General features: G+C 35.3%; 2 protein-coding genes and 1 long non-coding RNA gene across 4 annotated transcripts; all 3 read left to right on the top strand.

Annotated features, from left to right (window-relative positions):
- The first annotated feature begins 394 nt into the window (after positions 1-394).
- Positions 395-4133, top strand: LOC141430872 (uncharacterized). Of its 2 annotated transcripts, none has more exons than XM_074091734.1 (2): positions 395-491; positions 2816-4133. In XM_074091734.1, the coding sequence occupies exon 2, from the start codon at positions 2828-2830 to the stop codon at positions 3617-3619; it is 792 nt and encodes a 263-aa protein (XP_073947835.1). In that variant the 5' UTR covers positions 395-491; positions 2816-2827; the 3' UTR covers positions 3620-4133. The 2 variants fall into 2 exon arrangements, with proteins under 2 accessions (XP_073947835.1, XP_073947834.1); XM_074091733.1 differs by lacking the exon at positions 395-491 and adding an exon at positions 603-838.
- Positions 4134-4920: 787 nt separating this feature from the next.
- Positions 4921-7008, top strand: LOC141430871 (uncharacterized). The gene is made up of 2 exons (XR_012451671.1): positions 4921-5173; positions 5954-7008. It is a non-coding gene; the product is annotated as an uncharacterized lncRNA (long non-coding RNA).
- A 2215-nt stretch (positions 7009-9223) lies between these two features.
- On the top strand, positions 9224-11268 carry LOC141430870 (uncharacterized). The gene is made up of 2 exons (XM_074091732.1): positions 9224-9530; positions 10437-11268. Exons 1-2 carry the CDS (start codon positions 9486-9488, stop codon positions 10788-10790), a joined length of 399 nt encoding a protein of 132 aa, XP_073947833.1. The 5' UTR covers positions 9224-9485; the 3' UTR covers positions 10791-11268.
- Positions 11269-25160: the final 13892 nt, after the last annotated feature.

Raw genomic sequence — 25160 nt, 5'->3', positions numbered from 1 at the left:
CATACTCTGAAATTCGTTCCGTCCCTCTGACACTTATACTATTTAATACGGTAGACCGTAGCGTGTATGGCCAACTTTAGAGTGCTACGAGTATATGGATACCTAAGTAAGTCAGTGATATGACTAAGCGAGAGAAAAAATAAGTAAAAAGTTATTCACACAATTTAAAAAACCCAAAGCGCAATATTTCAAAATCGATGGAACCGATTTTATTCGAAATAACCGATTAGTGTCTTTTCCAACCTCGACATTGGCAGAATCATCGAGTATCGATGGAGCTATACCTTCAAGAATTTAATTCAATATAATCGAAATAAACTAAAACCTATCGCAAAGAAAAGTACCTTTTACGTTAAAAACCTCCTTAAAGTCAGTCCATCTGTTTGAGAGCCACAGCTGTACACGGACAGACATTAGCATTAAACTTATAATAATACCCCTCTTTTTGGGTTGGGAGTTAAAAATGGGCGCAACCTCTGACATGCGAGCACGTAAGTATTTGCCAAGACATTTTGCCCGTCTGGATACCCCTTTATGCTAGAACAAGGAATGGTTGGTATGGATTTTTGTGAACTACCCGTTTTATTTAAAATTAGAATCAACCCTACTTTTGTTTGAAAGCCAATAGGGCGTTTTACAAGAAGTTAGTCACTTTGAAAGTATTTTAATTTTCACGCTAACCTAGACAGTATATAATAAAGTAACGGTTTTGTAAACTACAAGTAATAAATTTGGAAGACATTATAAAGTGACAATTGTTTTTAGATCTAAAACTACTACGTGAAATATGGCAGATAAAGTCAACTTTCTTACAGATTTCCAAGCTATTTGCGGATTTGTAAGTAATGATACATTTTACCTTAATATAAGCTTTTTGCCCACTGTGGCCAATATAGACCCTATGTGGCTTAGTGGTTAAAAAACGGTGACGGTAAGGAATCGCAGTGACGCATCGTATGCGCACCGTTTTTATTGCATGCTCTCCACACCGCTGCTTAAAATACGGAATCGCAGTGACGTGCCGTAAACGTCAGGACTTAACCGAATAAAACTCGTGGCGCTTACGGCACGTCACTGCAATTCCGCACCGTTTGCGTATTTTAAGCAGCGGTGTGGATAACAAGAATAAAACCGGCCAAGAGCGAGTCGGACACGCCCAAAATAGGGTTCCGTAGCCATTACGAAAAAATTATGTAATATTTTTCTAAGGATTTCGTATTTTATACGGAAACTTCCAAGTTTAGGTATATTTTATACCTTGGGCTGCTATTTAATCATACACTACTAATAATTCTCAAGCAAACTTAGCTGTTATAGTTTTCCTTGAAAGTTTGATATACTTACTACCATCCTGATTTTTTTTCAACTTTTTCCACCAACCGGTTTAAATTTTAGAGGGCGGGGGGACGCTCGACTTTGCACTTTAAAGTTGAATATTTCGCAAAGAAATCACTGAATCGAAAAATCGTTTTAGCAACCCCTTAATGGTTTTAAAAGACATATCCAACGATACCCCACACTATGGATGAGATAAAAAAAATCACTTCCACTTTACGTCTATGAGTACACTAAAAAAAATTTTTTTTTTCAGTTTTTAATTGTACCATTTTCTCGGCATAGTTTACATATATCAGTGCAAAATTACAGCTTTCTAGCATTGATAGGCCCTGAGCAAAGCCGCGGACGGATAGACAGACAGACAGACATGGCGAAACTATAAGGGTTCCGTTTTTGCCATTTTGGCTCCGGAACCCTAAAAACGGTGCGTATACGATGCGTCATTGCGATGCTGTACCGGCATCGTTGTTTAAACAGCGGTGTGGCCCTCCTTTAACCTGTGGCCTCGCACCTCTGAATGTCTCAAAATTCATTGACGATTAATTAAAATTTACTACGAGCTTTACGGCGAATGAAAACATCACGAGGGAACCCGCAAAAACCTGCGCAGCAATTCAATGGTGTGACTGAAGTTTCCAACCCGCGCCTGGCCCGCGTTGGAACTATGGCTCCAGCCCTTTTATTCTCAGAGGAGACTTGTGACCGGTAGTGACATATATGATGGGATGATGATGAGAAATATAGCTATCATGTACCTATTTTTGTTTTGTCTACAATAGAATACTATTTTGTAATGTGCAATTAAATAACTTTATGTAGATATACAAATACAAAATGCAAGGTAGACTCACCAAACCAACAAGAAGTTGGAATACCCCCGACGTTATCACTTCAAAGTTCAATATCTCAAAAACGGGTGACCCGATACTGATTTTGATAAAACATGTTTGTCTAAGAACCATTGCTAGAAACCCTGCTTTCAAATAAAAAAAACCGCATTCAAATCGGTTCACCCGTTTAAGAGCTACTGTGCCACAAACAGACACACATATCAGTCAAATCACTTCAAACTTATAACACCGCTTTTTATGCGTCGGGGGACGGTTTTATCTCGTAAACAATATTTGTTTAGATACAGAAATATGTTCCGATTTAAAAAATCTACAATTCCATCCTACTAACGTTACAAATAGGATGAAACTCTAGGACAGACATAGGATAGTTTTTCATCCCAAAATATTGCTTCGTTCCCAGGATATATTGCAAAACAAATTGCTAAGTTAAAAGGCGAGTTTAGACTTGCAAGAAAAATCGTGCAAGTTGCGTTACATTGCGGCGCTCGATTGACCACTACAAACTCGTTGGCTTTATCTACGGCCTCGTAATGTAATGCAACTTGCACGATTTGTCTTGCAAGTCTAAACTCGGCTTAAGTACATAACAACCTTTTATAAAGGTTATACTTCTTTTCTTTCAGATCGCGGTAGCAATGCTTCTCGCCATAGCTTATTTTTGCGCCTGCCCTGATGCTGATACTCCTAGTGCTGCAGAGACCTATTCACTATCATCTTTACGGCAAGACATCCAAAGACAATTAGATGAGTCTATGCCACCGCCAACATATGAGGAGGTTGTCGGCGCTCAACCTGGTTCAAGCCATCCAAATTCCTCGGACAGAACTTCAGACGGTGCCCGAAATACTGGTAGAGATACAGTTCAACCCGATAGCGAGCAAGCCAGTGGTAGTCAAAATCAAAAAGGGGAAAGTAAGGATGACAAAAAATCACAGACTGCAGGAGGTAGCAATTTTAAGTCTGTCCCTGAAGATGAAAACGTATGTGTTTTGTACGTTGATACAACGGAAAGTACTGAAGAAAATAACAGTCAAACTATTGGTACCTATTTTGAGTTTAGTGATGGTAAGCATAATACTGTAAAAGGTCGAAAACTTAAACGTAAAAGAGAGAATATGGAGAAGGCTAAGGATACTTTAAGTAGCAGTAGCACTGCAGGTATAAATGTCGGGAAAAGTGATAAAGAGAATGAGAGTTGTGATAAAGATGAAGATAGGAACAGAAAACTCGACGCTGTGGATAATGAAACATGCGATAAAAAGTACAATGCTGGTGGAGAGCATAACAATGGGGCAGTAAAGAATGAAAAATGTGAGGATGATGTCATTAGCATAGCTAATAGTGAGATTGGAAGTGTTGATCGGTATTATAGTGCAGAAGATATAAGTTTTAACAGTAAATATGACACTGCCAGTGGTGGCAATTGAGCTACCATAGAACAATTTTCGAGTAATATTATACAAAGACTGATATTTTATATTTTAGACATTGTTTATATTTATTACTTAGTTTACGACTAAGCAAATTATATTATATAGATTTTTGTAATACTGCACATGACCATTTATGAGGTTTTTTTTTAATATTGATTATTGATTATTATTGGAAAGAGGATTAACTCAGTTTAAATTAATGAAATATGTATTTTTACATAATTAAAATATATAAAACTTTAATTGTGTAATGTTAATGCTTTGAAAGAAGCTCATATCTAAAATAGCTAATAAGTAATAAACTAAACTGGACCTAGAATCAAATGCAAAAACTTCAATTAGTAAAATTGTTGATTTTGAGATCACGAGCTTTTTAAAAAGTAGTGACAAATTAAATATTATTTTCTGCTTTTCTGCACTTCGTCTTATAAATTCTGTATCTATATGTTTTCTTAAGAAATTTCTTATTTTTTATCTATTTTATAAATTACTTATGACCTTATATTTACCGCTTTAATAAAAAAATATCTGCGTATAAATAATGCCTTTCTATTCATGTTATTTAATCCGCGAATTATAATTTCACGATCAGATCACAAAAAAGTTGTTTTTATTGCATAATAATAATATAAATTATTTTTTTGCAGGTAGTAGGACCTTTGCAAGGTCCGCCCGGATTGCTACCACCATCTTGTTTGCTAATCCTGCCGTGGAGCAGCAGTGCTTGCACTGTTGTGTTTCGGCGTGGAGAGTAAGACAGCCGGTGAAATTACTGGTACTTGAGGTATCCGATCTTAGGCGTCTAGGTTGGCAACGCATCTGCAATACCCCTTGTGTTGCAGATGTTTATGGACGGTGGTGATCTCTTACCATCAGGAGATCCACTTGCTAGTTTGCCATCACACATTTTGGCTATCACGCTCCTGTACACCTCGTGTTGACAGGTGTCATGGGAGGCGGTGATTGCTTCCCATCAGGTGACCCGAATGCTCGTTATCCCCCTCTCATAAAAAAATGAAAGGTATTTAAAAATCATCATCATCATCATATCATTGTTGATCAGAAGCCTCCTTCATTAGACCTCAACCCCAGGGCTTAAAATATCACCTGATTAAAATATCTCGTTGGTGGACGTCCTACGCTGTGCTTACCAATCCATAGTCTTCGTTCGAGAACTTTAAAAAATAGAACTCTAAAATTAATGCAATGCATGCTTAAAGACGAGCCAAAAAAACCAAGAATATTATATGATTGGTGCTCATTTTTACAAACTACCCCCTTATATTTTATTTAAAGAAAATCAATCAAACCTATATCTTTATTTAAATAACAGTTAGAACCCGCTTTGCATCGTCGTCTTTTTCAAAATTTTGCTGTTTCCGGCATCAATCCTGAACAAAAATTATATTTCGGCAAAACAAATCAACGGTTTTGTGAAATCTAGGAGATTGTATAGTTAATTTTGAGCTGTGAAACTACCGCGGGATCTAAGCAAGGAGACCGATGGAAGACACAGAGCTCAGCATTCTCAAAATAGTAATCGGCTTTGTAAGTAAAAACGTTTCCTTTTTATTAAAGCAGCGTTTCCACCAGAGATGTGCGAAGAGTATGTTTTCATTAACCAATAGAAACGCTTCATTTACCTCTCCTCGCTCCGCTCAGTTGTTTCCACCAGAGAGACTGTACTTGCATTGTCACCCAAACTACATTTGCTTACCAAATTTCAAGTCGACGCTATTAACCGTTGAAGAGTTCCGTCCTGCGGAGACGATCCTGGCTGGACTACCAGGATGTCACTACTAAATTATTGTATTGTCAAGTGATTTACATAATAATTCCAAACTTCAAGTCAATCTGACTACTGGAAGTTGGTCAAATTTAACTTGCAAGATTTGATAACAGACAGACAGACAGACAACGGGACAGGTGAAACTAAATAAAAGCTTGTAAAAAAAGTATGTTATGATATTGATACTTTATATATATTTACGGCTATTACAGTTATTAATTAATTTCAACATTTTATTTAATTTAATGTCTAATTTCATTTTATCGAATAATTTATCAAATATTGAATACATATTTAATTTAATAATTTCACTAAATAATTTTTATTTTACTATTATACTTAGTGGCACCAAATTTGGCCTACTCTCCATACAAAATTACCTATAACTGCATACATTTGAGGGCCAGATTTTTGCCGGTCAGTATATTCTATTATGTCAGTAACCAATCTAAAATGACTCGCGCTGTGCCGGCTCTTTTAAAAGGTACGTTAATGAGGAATCACAAACCTATTTTAATAAAGACATTTTTTTATTACAGCTGCTACTGATAATATACCTAGCCATCAGCTGGTATCTTTACTACAGACTTCACTACAGACCCGATAGCCTGGCAGAAGCCCAAGCAGTGGTAGCTGCTTCACACCATGAAAACCTGAGACGACCTTACGCTGAGCCACGACCACCTGGCTACGAAGACGCAGCCAATAATCAACCTGTTTTACGCCATCGAAATTCTAGAGAAAACCATTTGACTTCGAACAGAGCAAATAGTAGTCAAAATCAAACTGAAGGAAGAAGTAATAATCAGATCGCAAATAGTAGTCAATATCTAAGTGAAGGAAATAGTCGTAATGAGAGAGCAAATAGTAGTCCAAATCAAAGTGAAGAAAATAGTAATAATGAAATAGCACATAGTAGTCAAAATTAAAGTGAAGAAAGTAGTAAGAATTCAAATGATGACCCGTCTCCCGGTGTGGTTCGTAGATGTGTTTGTTATATTTCCGATGATGAAAGCAAATGCGCATATGGCGTACACGGTCATGTTGAAAGTGTTGATATAAATAACAATATAATTACTAACGACGCCGATAGAGAAATGAACAATGGGGAGGTCGGGTGTGAAACATGTGCCCGTATGGGGACTAAATTTAATAGTATCTGCAACGATGAGGGTAGTAGTAGAGCCCAAGATTTCAGTGAAGATATAAATGTAAGTGAAAATGTTAGAGAACATAACAACGAAAATATAAATGATGATACAACTGAAGATAACAGCGAAAAACACGATACTCTAGATAAAGATAAATGCGGTAAAGGATATGACACTGATGAAACAAATAACAGTGGGTAAGATGGGCATGAAAAATGTGTTAGTAGTATAGATAATAATCAGTTCAAAGTTTTGGCCCATACAATGTGCATGATATTAATATTAGCAGTAACTAAGTGCCAGTGGTGGCAGATTGAGTTACCAAAAAATAGTTTTATGTTTAAATAATACGAAATGATGATTCATATCATATCTGACGTAACACTTGACAATTTGTTAGGATTTTACCTAGGGTTGTTAAGATTAAATTTATATTAATAGAATATTATGTTTTTTTTACAAAAACCATGTAGTTACGAGTAATGTTTATTTCAATAGTATTTACTAATGCCTTAATTTTATAGTGGGTTTTGAAGAAATATTACTTTTCCTTTTTTTTCTGCTTGTTCTTTGTCACTGCGTCTTTAATTTTATTGCTATAATAATATGGTCTTAATAAAATCTTATGGTAGGTATATTGATTCATTATTTTTTATTAAATGTCAAAATACTAAAAGTCACAGCCTCAGTTATTATTGAAAAGTAATAGATAAATATTACATTGATAATATAATATAATATAATAATAATATTATTTATATTGGTAGGAATTGAAGTTCTTAATTTGTCATCAATTTAAGTACGAGTGCATATATATTATTATGTCATATATATATATTATTATGTTATTACATATATATGTAATATTTTTTTTATTCTGTGTTTGACATGATGTTAATATTAATTTAGTTAATCCATGTTATAATAAATCTTAAACCTATTCTAATAATTAATTTAATTGTACTCTATTATAGTTAATATTTATAAGATTGCTGTGCCCTTGCAGGTTTTATGATCTTAGAATGTTAATTAATGTAAGACCTTTATGTACAGCTTGAAACGCAATAAGTAAATAAATTATGAATTATTATTGGTTTAAACACAAATACATATATCATTATATATATGTGTACTGAATGGTGAAAATATCACTAGGTTACTTTCACACAACTTTGAAATTGATTTTTATAAATCAAACGTGAGCTGCACAGCATATAGCGGTAATGCAAAAAAAATAGGGCCATTTCCACTTCATGTTGATAAATTTGATGTGATTACTAGAAATGATTCCGTCTCGGTTTATTCGCATGAAACAGGGTCTATATTCGCATAAATTAATTGTCCTAATTGAAATTATTACTTATATAACTGTATACGCATAAGGTAAATGCGCATAATGTGGATTGGCATAACGGTAATTTGTCATAAATTTAAGTAGCATAACATTGATTTGCTGTAGTATTAAACCGTATAAATATGAAATGATGACTATAATTAAATTGTAAATTTTATTTGTCAAAAAAATATATAAAGTAAAAAATTATTAATATAAGTAAAATGATTATTTTGACTGACCACAAATATTGTTTTATTTACCCAATTAGATCTGAGAAGTGAACTACAATGTGAAAATGATATATTATTGTGCTATTATAAAAAAATACTTTACATCGAAGGCTAAGGCGGGAGGTACGCTACGCTTCGTTCCCGCCTTAGCCTTCTAAACCTAATCTAACCGAGTCGGTTTTGCCCTGAACAAGCTAATTCACTCGCTTGATAAAATTATAATGTTATGCATATTTTAATTATGCGGATTCATTATTATGCTAAATAAGTGTTATGCTTCTTTATAATTATGCAAGTTCGCTGTTATGCACAATTATGTTATGCGATTTCATATTAGGACAATTAAATGTTATGCGAAATACATATTATTTACACGATACGCATACTTGTTGAAGTAGACGACAGTAAGAAAAATGGCGCGGTTCATACCATTACCCTCTTAACGCCCAAGTCAAATTTTTGTTTTATGAACATGAAACTTTATGTCACTTCTGAGAGAATTCAATGTCAAATTACTAATAAGTCCTTTATAAAGTACTTTGGGTGTTAGGACGTTACCCTATGTAGGATATTTCATTAATTTTCGATTCATTAATGTAATATTATTGAAACTTAATTCTTATGCCGCCTCCACATGCTTGGCAAACAATTGCAAACAGCGAACACCAAACAACGAACACGAGCGTGTGGATAGGTGTTCGCCTGTGTTTGCCTGTTTTTGTTCGTGTTTGCCAGTGAGCGGCGTCGGTGACGTTTTTTGTGCACAAATCATAGGGTATTCGACAAACGTGTTTGCGATGTATCCAAATTGCTTTCTTTATAATAAAAATAGGTCAACCCGAAAGTTATCGCTGCCTCAACAAACTCGTCGTCCGCCATGCTTGCATATACTAGCATGTTCGCCAAGCCTGGGAATGCCGTGTTTGTGTTGGGTGATTGTGGTCGGTGTTTGGCAAGTGTTTGCTATTTGTGGCAAACACCAAGCATGTGGAGGCGGCATAATGCTTAATATCTGAAGGATGATTTCGCCTTTACAGTTTATTTTTCACTTCATTCCTACCCTTTTTTATTGTTTAAAAATGTTTACCGGTGGTTCATATGTACATAAATATTCTAAACAAAATGGATTCTCAAGTAATCTTGTCAGAGGCTTCAATTTAACATACTTGAAATCATTATCATTTTCACCACTTCTTTCTGTCTCATGGTGTAAGACGAGGGTAGAAAGATGTGTTAAATGCGATCACGAACATCTGTGTGGTAGATAGTTTGACACAGTTCTAGTAACATTCATTTGACGAGCGTTTGTGCAGAATGACGAAAAAATGTAATTGACTGTTAAAACAAGTGAACAATGGGTGAGGAAGAATGGATTATCATTTTGATGTCTGTAACGTCGGTAAGTTTTACTTGTATAAATATTAGCATGTTAAATATTATCGAAAATGTAATAATAAGAATTTGCCAACTGGCTGTGGTTAGAGTATCTTAAAAAGTACAAGTTTAACATTGTGGTTTTAATCGTGATATAAATAATAAATTAATTAATTTAGAACGACTGATACCAACACGATACCAGTTATTGGATAGGGTATACCTAGCAGTTGGCCTTATATTAATTTGGGGAAAAAAATACCCGAAAGGTGGGAATAAAGTATAAAGTAAAAAACATTTAACAAATAAATTAAGCCGCCGAAAATACCGAAAAGCAAATAATAATAAAACTTTTTTCCTTTTTCTTCTGTTTAACCTTAATCTAGGTACTAGTTTGAAGTCGGTGCCTCAGCACTATAGCCATCAGGAGTGGTCCTATTGGACAATGATCCAAATCAATTAGAACTTGATGTTTACATATTATCTAATAACCTATAGTAAAATAGACGCAGCGTGGGACGTCCACCAACGAGATGGACGGATCGCCTGGTTAAAGCCAACCAACCAACTGGAGATCTATGTCCAACTGTGGACGTCCTACGGCTGATATGGTGATGATGATGATGATATTGCTCCAAAATCTGACCATTAATATAATTCTCATTTGAAGAATTGAGCTAAGTATTAAAAAATAAGTAAACAAAGTATTTTTTTTATTTTCTCTTTTTTAATTATTTTTGTATTTTGTAATCTCATTTTATTTTATTTCACATTATTATTATGTTATTGTTCTGTATCTATTATTTATATGTGTGTGTCCCGAATAAATCTTTTCATTTTCATTTTTTTTTTCATTTTTCATTTTTTCAAAGTATCACAGGTAAAAGAAACCTATTCCAATTTTTTACAAACAAAAATATTTTCTTTTCAGTTACTATTTATCACTGGTTTAGCTTGCCTGTGCTACTCATGCTGGATCGCTAGATGCCGAAACGTGTACGCTTCAAGTATTATAGACGCACAAAGCACACCAGCTTTCGAAGAGATCAGTCTCCGAGCGGCAAACTCAGCACTGTCATTAAATAATGAACATAGTCCTGGACGCAACAACGCCCCAGTTGTGGCAGCTGTACCACAAAGAGATGCAGAAGATGTCAGGCTACGTAGCCAGGGATGCCGTCGATATTCTTTAGATGACACTTCAATATCTAACAGTGATACAATGTATGGTGATGCTGGTGACCGTGGCTCACCAAGTGGTGATGGAGATATTGGTTCAGAGTAGCTTAGATTACGACAATAGCTACGAGTATTATTATGTCAGTACTGTCAAGCATGTGTTGATATTAATATGGATACATCCTAAAAATAAATATAAAACAAACTAAAACGACAATACATTGCAAAACGATTACTGACTAATCTTTTAAATAGAACAAACATGTACAATGAACAGAAGACACTCGTCGCTCCGCTGTCTGCTGTCCAATCCACGGCCCAAAACCGTATTTTAATGTGATAGTCGTATCATTATTCAAGGGTTTATTCCGTATGATTTTTGAGGGCACATTTTTGTGGACATTATAGAAGATTACAGTTTCCAGGTTATCAAGTTGAAATACAGCACGTCTAGAAATAATCGAAAATGTCATAACATTCTATAGACCATTCATAAAAAAATGTGAACACAAATATGAGGCAGTTCAAACGTTGGAATAATGACCCAGTTATGCTGTTAAGTCCGTTATGCTCCTTGTGGCAAACTTCGCCAATGCAAATGCCACCAGGCGAAATATGTTTGCAGTTTCAGCATTTTATTTGGAACCGCGCGTCGTGCATGTGTATACTACCCTAATACCTGTTTATATTTTATGCTGCAACTTAGAAAAGTAAAAAAGAAACATTTTCGATTTTTGAAAGTCTGGTATCTCATGAACGTTAGAACCAATTTTGATGAAACGTAAGCCGTAATGATGAGCTTAATTAAACATCTATAGAAAATCACATCTAAATCGGTTTATACGCTTGAGAGATATAATGCTACACAGACTTAGATACCTAAAATACTATATCTACGTTAATCTTTTTAGAGATCATACCATCTCAATCTTGATTCACTGTGGAACCTTCACAGAAAAAGTCAAAGAACTTGTCTAGATAGCGCGATTTACGTTCGAGTACACTGCCACAGATGTTTTACCTGCGGCTCTCAAGCAGAGGATCGTGAGTTCAAATCCAGGCTCCGTCTGAGTTTTTAAAAATTCGTGTGCGAAATTTATCTTGAACTTTACGGTGAAGAAAATTCCATGAAGTTTCCAATCTACACCGAGTTCGTGTGAGCTCTCATTCTGAGATGAGAGTCTGAGATCTGATCAGAGAGAGTCCATATACAGCGTGATTCGAAACACGTGAGATCCGCGTAAATTTCGCCATTTCGACAAGTCCTAGACATTGCTTTGCTTGACCAGTTAATTTACTATGAATGTACAGTCGAGTTAATAAACTAGTGAGCAAAAATTTGATCAAAAATATCTGAGCACGACTCTATTGTTAACGGCATAGAAGCGTGTTCAGATATTATTGATCAAATTTTTGCTCACTAGTTTATTAACTCGACTATACGGTACGTACCGTGGAAACGTTCTACAGGGAATCAGAGGCCATAGGGCCGTCCGCAATGCGAATTTTGATAAATATACCTAATAAATAAATAAATATAAACAGGTATATATACAATTTATAGGTTTTTTTTACAAATAAAATATAACAATACTTGTAAGCAAATTTCGAATTAAATAAAAACTAAATTAAACCCAGAAATATCTTCCTGGCATTTTGTATAAAAAGCTAGCAACGCTTCTTCGTTTTATTATTTTAGTTAATTATTAAATGTGTCACTTATACATAATGATATTGGTTTTTGTTAAGAAGGTACCAAAGTTTCATTATAATGTACTGAATATTGCCAGTTATGTCCAAAGTAAAATAAAAACAAATTGTTGACACAATTAATAATAATTATGTACTCGTATATAATAAAAATAACATTTTGTAGCTTTTAATATTCATTACCTACTATAATTTAATAAATATAAGACATAGATAATAAATATAAATTATTTTATTTCAAGCCATGATCTAACCAACAAAGTTGAAAAACCCCTGACTTTGTCATTTCAAAATTTAATATCTCAAAAACGGCTAAACCGATTTTGATTAAAAACGTCTAAGAACCATCGCTAGAAAAACTTATTTCAAATAAAAAAATCACAGTAAACGTCATAGTGACATCGCATTAATTAATAAGGAAAATCGTAATGACTTTTCTTTTGAAAAGGTTCCATGCGGGCTCATGAATTAAAGTCCTTGAAGGCTGCGTTTCCACCAGAGAAATGTAAGGATGTACACATCCTCGCTACGCATCCTCGCACCGCTCAGCTACCTCGGACATCTCTGGTGGAAACAGTCACAACGTTCAAAGCCTAAAGGTAAATCTTCTGGTTGAGTTGTCATGCTGGCGATTTTCAAATAACGCTGTCTTGCTGTACCGGGGTCTCCACTTCACCGTCGTCGGGCTTGCTGTCCTTCCTTATCTTCGTATCCGCAGCAGCAACAGCCTGCTATCACTAACATCTGAGAAAATAAAGCAGTTTCATAAGTAAATGGCAGCAGGAGCAATGCTTTTACTCAGTGAAGGAGTATATGGAATTAAAACAGGCTTAATAAATAAATATCACGGGACAATTCACACCAATTGACCTAGTCCCAAAGTAAGCTTAGCAAAGCTTGTGTTATGGGTACTAAGCAATGGATAAATATAATTATATAGATAGATACATACTTAAATAGGTACATATTAAACATCCAAGACCCGAGAACAAGCATTCGTATTTTTTTTATTCGACTGGATGGCAAACGAGCAAGTGGGTCTCCTGATCGTAAGAGATCACCACCGCCCATAAACACCTGCAACACCAGGGGTATTGCAGATGCGTTGCCAACCTAGAGGCCTAAGATGGGATACCTCAAGTGCCAGTAATTTCGCCGGCTCTTACTCTCCTCGCCGATACACAACACTGCAAGCATTGCTGCTTCACGGCTATCTGCTCCGACACGGGAATCGAACCCGGGACCTCAAGCTTTGTAGTCAGGTTCTCTAACCACTAGGCCATCTGGTCGTAGGCTTAATAAATATTCCAAATTATTGATTTCAAATGCGTAAATTCTGATATTGACTGAAATATAGATTTACTTGACATGTACATTTCTGTAAGTCATGGACCTCTTACGATGTGGACGCAATTTCGACACTGGAAATTTTACGACTTTGACGTAAGACGCCGGAGGGAATTGTGGTATCTATCTAATTACCAATATTTTATTTTAATCTCACAATACAAATATATCTATTTATATCTATACGTATCCTACCACCTATAAAAAAAACACCGGTCCATTATTTTTAAAAATTAGTTTAAACAGCACTCTTCAGTACTTTTAACGTCAATTTTTCCGAATAAGTAGATTGTGCTTGGGCAGCTAAAAAAATGCGTGTCCATTATTTTAGACTATATCCTCTAACACATAAAAATAAAACAAATCGGTGCCGGACAGTTGGGTACCTTTCCTTGTAAGTAACCCAGCGGACACAACGATCAAAAACTACAAATAGGGAACAATCATGAAAATAAAAAGAGTCTCACCAAACTTTCTAAAATTCCTTAAGTACGTGGAACGCTTTTGTTCTATCGCCAACAAACTCGGTCCTGGTGTCCTGGTCTATCTGGCGGCCAGTATTAGCGAACGGGCCGAAGTAGAACAAAAAGAGGGCTTTGTCTTAAAAGTCCCCCGCAGGTACCACTTTATTGCGCAACGTGGCATTCCCTAAACTTACGATATCACAATTAACCACATACATATCTTAGCTCCCACAAAGACACTTACTAGCACCTATCTCTCTTTAGACATTAGTTACTGGTGATCAATCCTGCCACCCCAAGCCCAAGCTTTTTAACCGACGAAAAAAACGGAGGAGGTTCTCAAGTCGACGCGTATATTTTTTTTTATGTACCTTGATCACGCATAACTTTTTACATAGTAGTCCGATTTTGATAATTATTTTTTAATTGGAAAGGGTAAACCCCAGTTAGTCCCATAAAAATTCGAAAAAAAAATTAACCCTAAGGATAGGAAAACAAGGGTTGATTGATTGTTCACTCACTAATTGTAATATATGAACGACCACGCATTATACTTTTTACAGAATAGTCCGATTTAGATAATTCTTTTTTATTGGATATACCTCGAAGTTGGTAATTTTTTGCAGCCACGTTGGTTTTACTTACGTGCCGCGGATTATTATTATTATTATTCGCCTTGATGGCGGCCTTAAGGCTCTGGCCAAAGTCAGTTACGATGACAGGGTTGCGGTTAATTCTGCAGAACGCCAACAGTTTGACAGGAGCAAGAAAATATTTTTAAAAATAAAAATAAATCTTTTTCTGCCGAACCTTGTTGCGGGAGTCACGCCACACTAAGAGAAAGACAAAACATGTTATTATTGGTTAGAACTATAGTCTTATATTATTAGAGGATATAAAATCACACAGGATGGTAATAAAAGGAGAATATACATAATGGAGGAGGGATTTAAAGTTAACAGCTTAGGGCGCCACGGATTATTTAATTTAATACCTACACAATTTGTTACGCCATTTCTTTTTACCCGGCTGCGAAGGAGGAGGGTTATTAGCAACATAACTCCTGAGTAATAATATTTGCTAACAATAATATTAAAGGCGTTTATTCTTCCTTGGTCCCATTTATTAAAGAAATTAGTTAGTAAAGTGGCAATGAGCAGGCCACATTGCATTGCAGGGAGAACAGATGGCCGTTGGAGCCGAATGTTCTCGAGTGGAGACCGCGGATGGGCAAGCGCAGCGTAGGACGTCCACCAACAAGATGGACGGATGACCTGGTTAAAGCCGCGGGTTCAAGTAACTGGAGGTCTATGGGGGAGGCCAAGTCTAATATATGTTGATAATGATGATGATAAAAATTAAAAAGGCATACAGCGATATGCCACTAAAATTTCGACGTATAAATAAAACGCAACATGATTTAGGTAGGTATATATTTTTTTGTTCCTTATCACTTTGATAGCGCTGTGTTTTCGGTTTATTAACACTGCGTTAAACTTTTGTCACGTTATAGTTTAATACGTAATATATTCCAGACCGAGCTTCGCTTAACATGTTTCAGCATAGTTCAGCTGTTCAGCATCAAAAGGGTCTGATGAGAGCGTAAAGCGTGTTTAATCTGCATGTATGTACAGTCAAACCTTTTGATTCCTGAGCCACCGTAGAACGTTCTTGTGAAAGGGTCATAGTAAATTCCCTTGGCAAACAATGCCATGTCACTATGATTTTTCCTACGAAAAGTTTCCACAGTGGGTCACGATTGAGTTGGTTTGAGTACGATTACATTTTCAAAGTTATACCTACTGAAAACAGAATCGTTTTATCGATGCCTTTTATTCTTCAATTAATTTCCGTACCTGGGCCAATCAACTATTTTACCGACACTTTGGGCGTCTCCTGCGTTACCAGAATTGTCTCTGGCATTACCAAAAAATCGTACTTCCAACAAGATATTTCACGGTTTAATAGGTTGAACTTACGTAGGATGGCATGTATTCATGTACACCATCTATTAAATTACAGAAAGAACATGTTTACTTACAAAAATCTGCAATTGTTTGAAAAATGTCGCGGACAGATTAGTGTCGGTAAAAAAGTTGATTGGCCCACCTATGCCAGATTCCAAAATTTAGGATGATTAAAATTAAAATAAAAAACCGGCCAAGAGCGTGTCGAACACACCCAAGATAAGGGTTAGCCATTACGAAAAAATCAAGTAATATTTTTCGAAGGATTTCGTATTGTGTACGGAATCTTCCAAGTTTAGGTATATTTTATACCTTAGGCTGCTATTTACTCTTAAAATAGCAGCCATGTTAGCAGAATACCAGAAATATCAATACCAGAAATCTTAGCCGTTATAATTTTCATCGTTATAATCTTGAATTTTTATTTTTTTTCCACCCACCCAACAGTTTTGATTTTAGAAAGGGGCGGGGCTTAATTTTATCATTAACATAAATTAACTTTAAAGTGCAAATTCATTATCAGATCACTGAATCGTACAATCGTCTGGCAACTTATTTCACTTTATTTTAATTTAATTTCGCCATTTTGTCGGCATGACTGAGAATGTATTTTCATGCAAAATTACAGCTTCCTAGTACTAACGGTCTCTGAGCTTAGCGGCGGACGGACAGACAGACAGACAGACGGACAGACATGGCGAAACTATAAGGGTTCCTAGTTGACTACGGAACCCTAAAAAGCACTGGCAAATCATTTTTAACACTTACAACTCATTTTTTACTTGAGTATACTAAATATGTCTATACTGTGACACGAGATTGTTGTGTTAACTGGAAAACAAACTGTGTTTTTGATAACTGAGCATTTAATGATGTCGACTTATCACATTAACATTTTAATAAGACGAAGTGTTGCTGTGTCGTGTTGATATAGTACGTGTGGACTCAGTAAATAAAATTCAACTGAAATTTTTGTGTTAACAAAGAGACGATGGACGGTAAAGAGGCAGAAATTCGTAGCTTGGAAAGGATTTTGGAAGAGTTTTATTGTCCCTTGCCTTATGTTCTTATTATGGTGAGTACCGTAAACCAGGGTGTTTAAAAGGGTCAAATTTAAATAGTAGATTGAACAACAAGACCAAAAAACGAGCCATTTTACCCAAGACGTTCATATAGCCACCCGAGCCGGTACGGCGAGGTTGAATAGACATGTCGAGGGTAAAATGGGTTTAATGCTCGATGCACTGCTTTTCATCATGCAGCAACAGTGGAAAAAATTGTTTATTTACTATGTACCTTTTTTTGTTCACGCATTACTATTATAATTATAAACTTTTCGTTTTATTTATCTATTTTGATTAATTTGATTGATTTTTAGTTTTATATAAATTAAAAGTTATCGTCAAATTTCAGTTCAATTATTTGATGATCAATATTTTTTTGCAGTGTTTATAATTAATTTTTAAGAAGCCATTTCTATATTGTTTGGTGATTCAGTTTTAGTGACGCATCTATTATTTTGGAACCCAATATAATAATTTGATGACCAATAATATTTAGGTAACCGTTTTAATATTATTTGGTGATTCAATTTAGGTGACAGATCTACTATTTTAGGAACAAATATTATTTATTAGGTTGCCGAAAACGCATTTATTAGGCGATCAAGAAAATCATACCCTTTAAGTTACATATTTACATTGATGATGAATCATCACATACACTTTTGATTAATATGATGACTAATATTATATTTCTTAGGGATAGATATAGATATTCTAAGAAGGGTATCGCAGTTTAGCGACAAATCTAAATTTAAGTGACAGAAAATACAGTTCCCTTTATTAAAATTCAAAATTCAAATTAAAATTCAAAATTCAAATGATTTATTCAGTAAATAGGCCGCAATGGGCACTTTTACACGTAATTTTTTTAAACTACCAGCGCTTTCGGAAAGACCATCATTGCCAAGAAGAATGCGCCGCAAGAAACTTGGCAGAAAGTCATTTTTTCATTAAAATATAATTACAAATAAAATACTTAAAAACTATAAGTATTATACAATTAAAGAAAAAAAATACAAAAAATAATAATAAAAGAAATACAGGGATGTATGGGGTCCCTTAGTTACAATACTAAACACTAACTATATCTAAACTATATCTACGTTCAGTGGAAGTGTAGAATGCTTCCACCGTCATAAATTTTAAAATAATTAAAGAAGGCGTAGCGATCTTAGCGCAACCTAGTCCTTTAATACTCGTAGATGAACTCTCTCTCGCAGCGAAGTACCTCTTACTATTGCGTTCAACGTTTTTGATTATTTTATTATTATGTTATCTTTAAAGAGTTTTTTTTTCAGATTGTAGTCTTTTGTGCGTTTAAATGCTACTATCTCAACGGCTGCAGCGATGACGATTACTACAAAGCTGATGATAACGCCGCCAAAACGTTCAGACAACAAGACAGCGCTGTCTGACAACTAGCATCAGTAATAACTATTTATATTTAACTAGAGTTTACTTTTACTTCATCGAGGTTGTGTTAATAACAATTGTCCAAAATTTCATGACTATTTCATGATTATCCCTATCCTGTGGGAATATCGGGATAAAAAGTACATGTGTTATTCCAGACTTCAAGTTATTTACGTACCAAATTTCATCCAAAGCGTCCAGCCGTTTTAGCGTGAAGGAGTAACAAACACACACACACAGAAAGTTTCGCATTAATAATATAATTAGGGTTGTCACTTTTACGTTGAATTATTTCACTATTTATTTCATAAATAGTTTCTGTTTCCTAAGTCTGACATTTTAATTTTATTTCCATACTTTTATAGTGATATTCGATTGTATTTTATTATTTAGCTTTAATTCAAATTCAAATTCAAAATTCAAATTATTTATTCAGTAAATAGGTCGCAATGGGCACTTTCACACGTCATTTCTTTAAACTACCAGCGCTTTCGGAAATACCATGATTTCCAAGAGAAATGCGCCGCAAGAAATTTGGCATTCTTTTTTTTGAATAAAATAATTACAAACAAAATACTTAAAAACTACGTTCAGTGGAAGTGTAGAATGCTGCCACCGTCATAAATATAAAAAATCTGATTTGTGATATACATTTCAGCTTAAGTAACCATAATTTTTTTGGATTCCGAAGGCTAGCTCACGCCTGCCGCCCCCAAAGTTAGCTCACACGTACTTATGTCATGTTCTGCAAGCAGAGCGTCACAGAGGGCATGTATCGCTTCCTTACATGCCTCGTTCTTAAATAACGAAGATACCTACATCATAAAATACTCATTTAAATTTGATGTCTTGTTCATAATTATACAAGTATTAACATGTTTAAAATATTTGTGAAACATGCGCTTACTCGGACCTCCTGAATAAACAATAGAATTACAGTCAGTCAGTCAGATGTATAAGATACTGTCATAGATTGGAATACTGATCTTAAGGCTACGTTCCATGTGCACCATCAAAAAAAAACCATAAAACTTCTTGATTATTCTGTAATGTGGTTTATGTGGTGTAATTAGGGTTGCCAACTATACTGTTAAAAACGGTATTATACTATTCACAATATTGTACTTTTTACTTTTGAACAAAAATAAAGTATACCTACAATATACTGTTTTCAGCATCAAAATGCCTGTGTTAACACGCTAAGTCAGTCACAGTAGTGGCATTTCAGAACGAATCTGTCAATGTAAACATACAAAAAAATAGCTCCTTATTTATTTAATTTTAGTTTGATTGCCGCTAAATTGATTAGTTGTGGGAAAAAGACTAAAAATTTGTCTTTAAAACAATAAAACACGGTTCATTGTCCTAAAATACTGTTCATATTTCCAAAATACCTACTGTTAATTTTCTTTCTCAGGCCTAACTATACTTCATTTCTTGTAATAAAAGTTGGCAACCCTAGGTGTAATGACTTAAATACTAAATCAAGGTCATTGCCTACCGAAGATATTTATGAGCAAATACAAGTAAAAACAAACCTTTTTTTTTAAAACATGACTCAGTGTTTTTCTTGGTTACCGTATACTTCGAGAGACGGTTTAGTTTGTTGATAGAAACTACCTAATAAATAATAATTTCTTCAACTACTAGTAATCAGGTTAAATTACTTTAATTACTAGTAATCAGGTAGTTAAATTTTAAAAATTAAATATAAAAAGTCATACAATTTCACAATCACTGTTAAAAGTCAATAAGTGATATCCGCAAACTTGATAAGTTATATTGACGTGACACATATTATTATGAGAGACATCAGAACTTAACCTTCTTTTGCTAAACCACAATAGAGAAATCTCTCTTCTGGTGGCCTGTACCACTGCCACAGTATAACAAGTTTTCCCTACAGTAGGCCGACGCCTTTGAAATTGAGTGATACCGCAGCCTGTATAGGTATTTAGGCAAGTAAGGAAGGGTTGTCACAAATTTAAAATTTGAATGTACTTACTTATCGGTATATATTGGTATAGCAAAATGATATAAAACAAAATGAATTAGGTGTGGCATACTTACTAGGGGTAAGAAGTATCAAAATATACTATTTTTGAAAAAAAAAGAAAGAAATAGATTATAACCGACAAATACTTTCGGTTTTTAGACTTAACGGACTTAAAGTTCCTGTTATTGAATTTAAATATGTAAAAAATAAATAAAAATTATTATATAAATAGATGAAATCTTAGTTCTTTATTCATGCGAGACGAAGATTTGCACGCACTCACAGTACATGTCGATGCACAATAATAAATTTTATTATAAATTTACATGTTAAAAAAACGCAATAGCCCTAGAAGACTTGTCCCAAGCTACTAAGAACGGCGAAGTATGCAGCTGGGGCTCCTCCCACCCGCGTCTCACCCCTCACGCCCCGCACGATTGCTCTGTCAGACGTCTTCGTCGGCTTACTGTAGGGAAACTTGTTATACTGTGCCACTACTAGTTTACAGTGACCGTACTCGATAGCGACGGCGTAAATTATATGTATGGAGATTTGTACAGCGCCTCCATAAATCTTAATTTACTGTAAACTCATGGTAGTGGTACTGTTTATTGCATAGTCGCAACTATCGTAAGGTCGCGGGTGGGCAAATAATCGCAACTATCGTAAGGTCGCGGGTGGGCAAATAATCGCAACTATCGTAAGGTCGCGGGTGGGTAAATAATCGTTTAAAGTTCATTGATATGGACGCAAAGCAACGCTTGATTCAATAAATCATGACTACTCTGACAAGATCCAGATTTATTTCTTCCCATGACTTTTTACAATAACAATTTACGGAGTCTTAAGTATCTACAATGATAACCGACTTATCATTGTTTACAGAATTTAAATGAATTAAATATTTGAACACTCCCAGTACCGTGAATTTTAGGTTTATTTCCTTCATTTAACAATGTACGTAGTTACCATCTTCACGCCATCGTCGAAATGCTTATAAACAATTTTGTGTGATAAATAAACCATTAGTTCTATTGACATTCAAGCATCATGAAGCGCCATAATTACGCACTGTCGCGACTCCGTAAGATATATTAAAAGAACCATTATTAACAACATGTTTACAATAGAGTTCTTAGGTATATTGTAACTGTTTATAGAACAAAACAATGTTCCATCGTTGAGTGAGTGCCGTCCTTTATGACTCGTGTTTATTACATTCACATTATTTTTATCACGCGTTCAATCCATGTATGTTTTTTCATAAAGTGATCAACAGAGGCACAGTACAGTGTAAACTGCCAACAGCTCTAAACGAAATAGTACTGGCCATAAAGAAATTATAAATCAGAGTTAAAAATTAAAAAAAATATACCTATTTAAAAAATGGGTAAAGATAAAATCGAAGATTTTCTTGAGCTTTTCAATGCGCTCAGTTTTCAAAGAATTCATCCAGGAGGCATGATTGTTATGGTAAGTGTTGCCAAAGTGTTGTTAAATCCGGAAATCCATATTAACTAGAATTTATTCGCGGCTTTGCACGCAAATCTAATTCAGAAGCAAGGCCTGGCCTAATTGAAACTTCACGATTTTGCAAAAATATTCATAGGTGTAAAAAAAAATTACAGCGTGATTTCATTATCGTGGAATAGATAAAAAATAACACACACTCGCCAAATTCCATGTCTTTCATCTAATCTAAGCGCTTTAAATTTTGAGATTTTTAGGGTTCCGTTACTCGAAAGGAAGAAAGGGAACCCTTATAGGATCACTTTGTTGTCCGTCCGTCCGTCTGTCAAGACCCTTTTTCTCAGGAACGCGTGGAGATATCAAGCTGAAATTTATACCAAATACTCAAGTCTACTGTTTCTTGGAGCTGTGAAAAAATAAAATTTCTAAGCTAACGCAATCAAAATATACAGCCGTTTATGCCGCAAATTTCCGCAAATTTTCGAAACTCGCAAGGGCATCAAAACCTACAGGGTACTTCCCGTGAACTCAGAATCTTGGAATTTGGTACGAAGCAACTTCTTATAGCACAAATAAAGGAAAAATTGCGAAAACCGTAAATTTTTAGTTAAGTACATATCATATAATAACAATATTTTTAATAATTTTAAAGTTACTACCTAAAGGACGTGCGCGAGTCCGACTCGCACTCGGTCGAGGGGGTTTTTTTTCGTATAAACCAACTTAGGAACTTAATTTGTGACAGTGGGCAACAGGTTTTTCCTATAGCCAACTACCAACTACTTAGGAACTCCGAACTCGAGTAGCTTTTCAGTGAAGGCTCATGAGGAAACTTAAAAAAGTTTCCAATCTGCATAGGGCCTGCATGTGAAGTAAGGGTAAAGATCATATACTGCTGAGATGCTGATGTATTGATAGGATAGATGCATGAGCCGGAGTTGATAGACAATAGAAAGAAAGAAAGGGAGAAAAACAATCACAAGCACACAACAAAAGAAAAAACATGAGACTTACACAAGACGCTAAATAGGACTCCAATCAGCATAATGCCGCGGCAAGCCATGAAATTATATTGATGATTGTGTTTTTCTTGTTTCAGATAATGATAGTAGCGTTGATATGTCTCTGTGTGTATGGCTTCCATGACAATGACTACGAAATAAATACTATCGAGACACGAAGACTTAAAAGACCAGCCAATACGGTGTGACAAACAGCAAGCTCCAAATACAAGCGATTCTGTAATATTGTGTCTAGAATCAACGCTACTCAACTCAGAATAATATAAGTCGGCGGGTCGCCGGCATATTATGAAATGGCGCCATTTCATGATATGCCTAAAAGATGGCCAGGCATATCACGATATGCTTGAGAAACAATACGGCAGATCGATTAGAGCAACGCATTCGTCGATATTCCTAGCTCTATACCGGGCACATCGTGATATACCGAAAAAAAGAAAAATTTTGGTACGATGAGCGAAGCGAGGAGTGTTTAGTATGAACTATTACCACAACGCACGAGCTAAGCGAGCGAAGCGAGCGTGCCTCGGTTGCAGCCCGCGAAGTGCCAGAATCGATAATATGGCGGCGTTTCATTATATGCCTAGGAATTTAATGATCTGCCTAAACGTCACTAGGCAAATCGTGAGTTTTAAACGATATGACTGATGTCCATTAGCCAATCCATGAAATCGCGCCATTTCACGATATGCCTTGGAATTTTGTGAGCTGGTGGATTTTACGATCGGCCACAGTATTTTCGCGAAACATTCACATTTTTGGGTTGAGGGGTTGGCAGGCCTCCTGCTAGGTGGACTGACGACACTGTGACTCTGTGTCCTATCAATACATCAGAATCTCAGCAGCATATGATCTTTACCCTTACTTCACATGCATGCCCTATGGAGATTGGCAACTTTATAAGTTTCCTCATGAGCCTTCACTGAAAAGCTACTCGAGTTCGGAGTTCCTAAGTATTCCCGCGGGATAGAAATAAATTAATTCAATTTCGGAGCTGACTTGAAAAATTCTTACATATTATGTGATATGACTATCCCCAAATGACAAAGGCTACTTTTTCTTTGGGAAATTACAAAATTCCCGTGGGATAGAAAAAACCGAATACAACATCGGGGACGATTTTAAAAATTCTTTCACTAATAGAAAGCTACACTATTCCTCATTAGTATAGACTACTAAGCCGTGCTGATTTAAATAATTCTATTACCAATAAAAAGCTACTCGGACAATATCTCTGATGGACAGACTTCTTTTGTTAAATGCAGAATTTCCGCAGAATAAAAATAAGTGAATTCAATTTCGGGGCAGATTTTCAAAATTCTTTTAATAATAGAAAGCTACATTATGTCTCTAATCGACAATTAAGAATATTAAAATAGATCACAGTAATTCGTGTCCCGCGGGGACTTTACAATTTCTCGAGATACAATCCTATAGCCTATAATAATATCGTGTAGGAAGTCGCCGGCAAAAGAAACGCGTAGTACTTTAACGCCTTTAATGTTTCAGCAAAACAGGGTTCCGGAGTTGGTACGAATTATGAATGATTAATTACGTATGTAGGTTGATTTTTGAATTCCAAAATGTGCACCATCTGTCTAAAACAACGTCTTACTGTATTTGTATTTCCATGTAATCCTCCAAAAAATCAATCAAAACACGAAAAAAAGGATCGCAGAAAGTAAATGTATGTTAATTGTTACCCCAAATTTAACGCGAGCGAAGCCGCGGGAAAAAGCTAGTCCGTACTAAATTTCTAGCTGATCAGGCGCTTTTAAAAGGAGAATGTATAATTTATTGCAAGCCCAGCAATACACCAGCAGCTCCAACGGTGCTGTAGGTATCCATGGAATGTGGTGATTACTTAACATCATGTGATCCGCATGTTAATTTGTCAGCTTTTATTTACATTTAAAAAAATGACAGACCAGAGCTTTTTCTATATACGCATTAAGGGGCTCCTAGACCGGCCATATTTTCACTGCAATTTGTGGCCGGCAACTATTGGTGTCCCTCTCTTACT

The sequence above is a fragment of the Choristoneura fumiferana genome, chromosome 9 (assembly GCF_025370935.1).
Source record: "Choristoneura fumiferana chromosome 9, NRCan_CFum_1, whole genome shotgun sequence".
In the NCBI taxonomy this organism is placed as follows: Eukaryota; Metazoa; Arthropoda; class Insecta; order Lepidoptera; family Tortricidae; genus Choristoneura; species Choristoneura fumiferana.
Note: the sequence above shows the minus strand (reverse complement) of the source record. Positions and strands in the feature narration are given on the sequence as shown.

What these genes read in the sequence shown, in the direction of transcription:
- LOC141430872 (XM_074091733.1), top strand. Translation starts at nt 788, where the DNA reads ATGGCAGATAAAGTCAACTTTCTTACAGATTTCCAAGCTATTTGCGGA. An exon ending in TCCAAGCTATTTGCGGATTT is followed by an intron (nt 839 to 2,815) that starts GTAAGTAATGAT and finishes CTTTTCTTTCAG; the next exon opens with ATCGCGGTAGCAATGCTTCT.
- LOC141430870 (XM_074091732.1), top strand. Translation starts at nt 9,486, where the DNA reads ATGGGTGAGGAAGAATGGATTATCATTTTGATGTCTGTAACGTCG. An exon ending in TTTTGATGTCTGTAACGTCG is followed by an intron (nt 9,531 to 10,436) that starts GTAAGTTTTACT and finishes TTTTCTTTTCAG; the next exon opens with TTACTATTTATCACTGGTTT.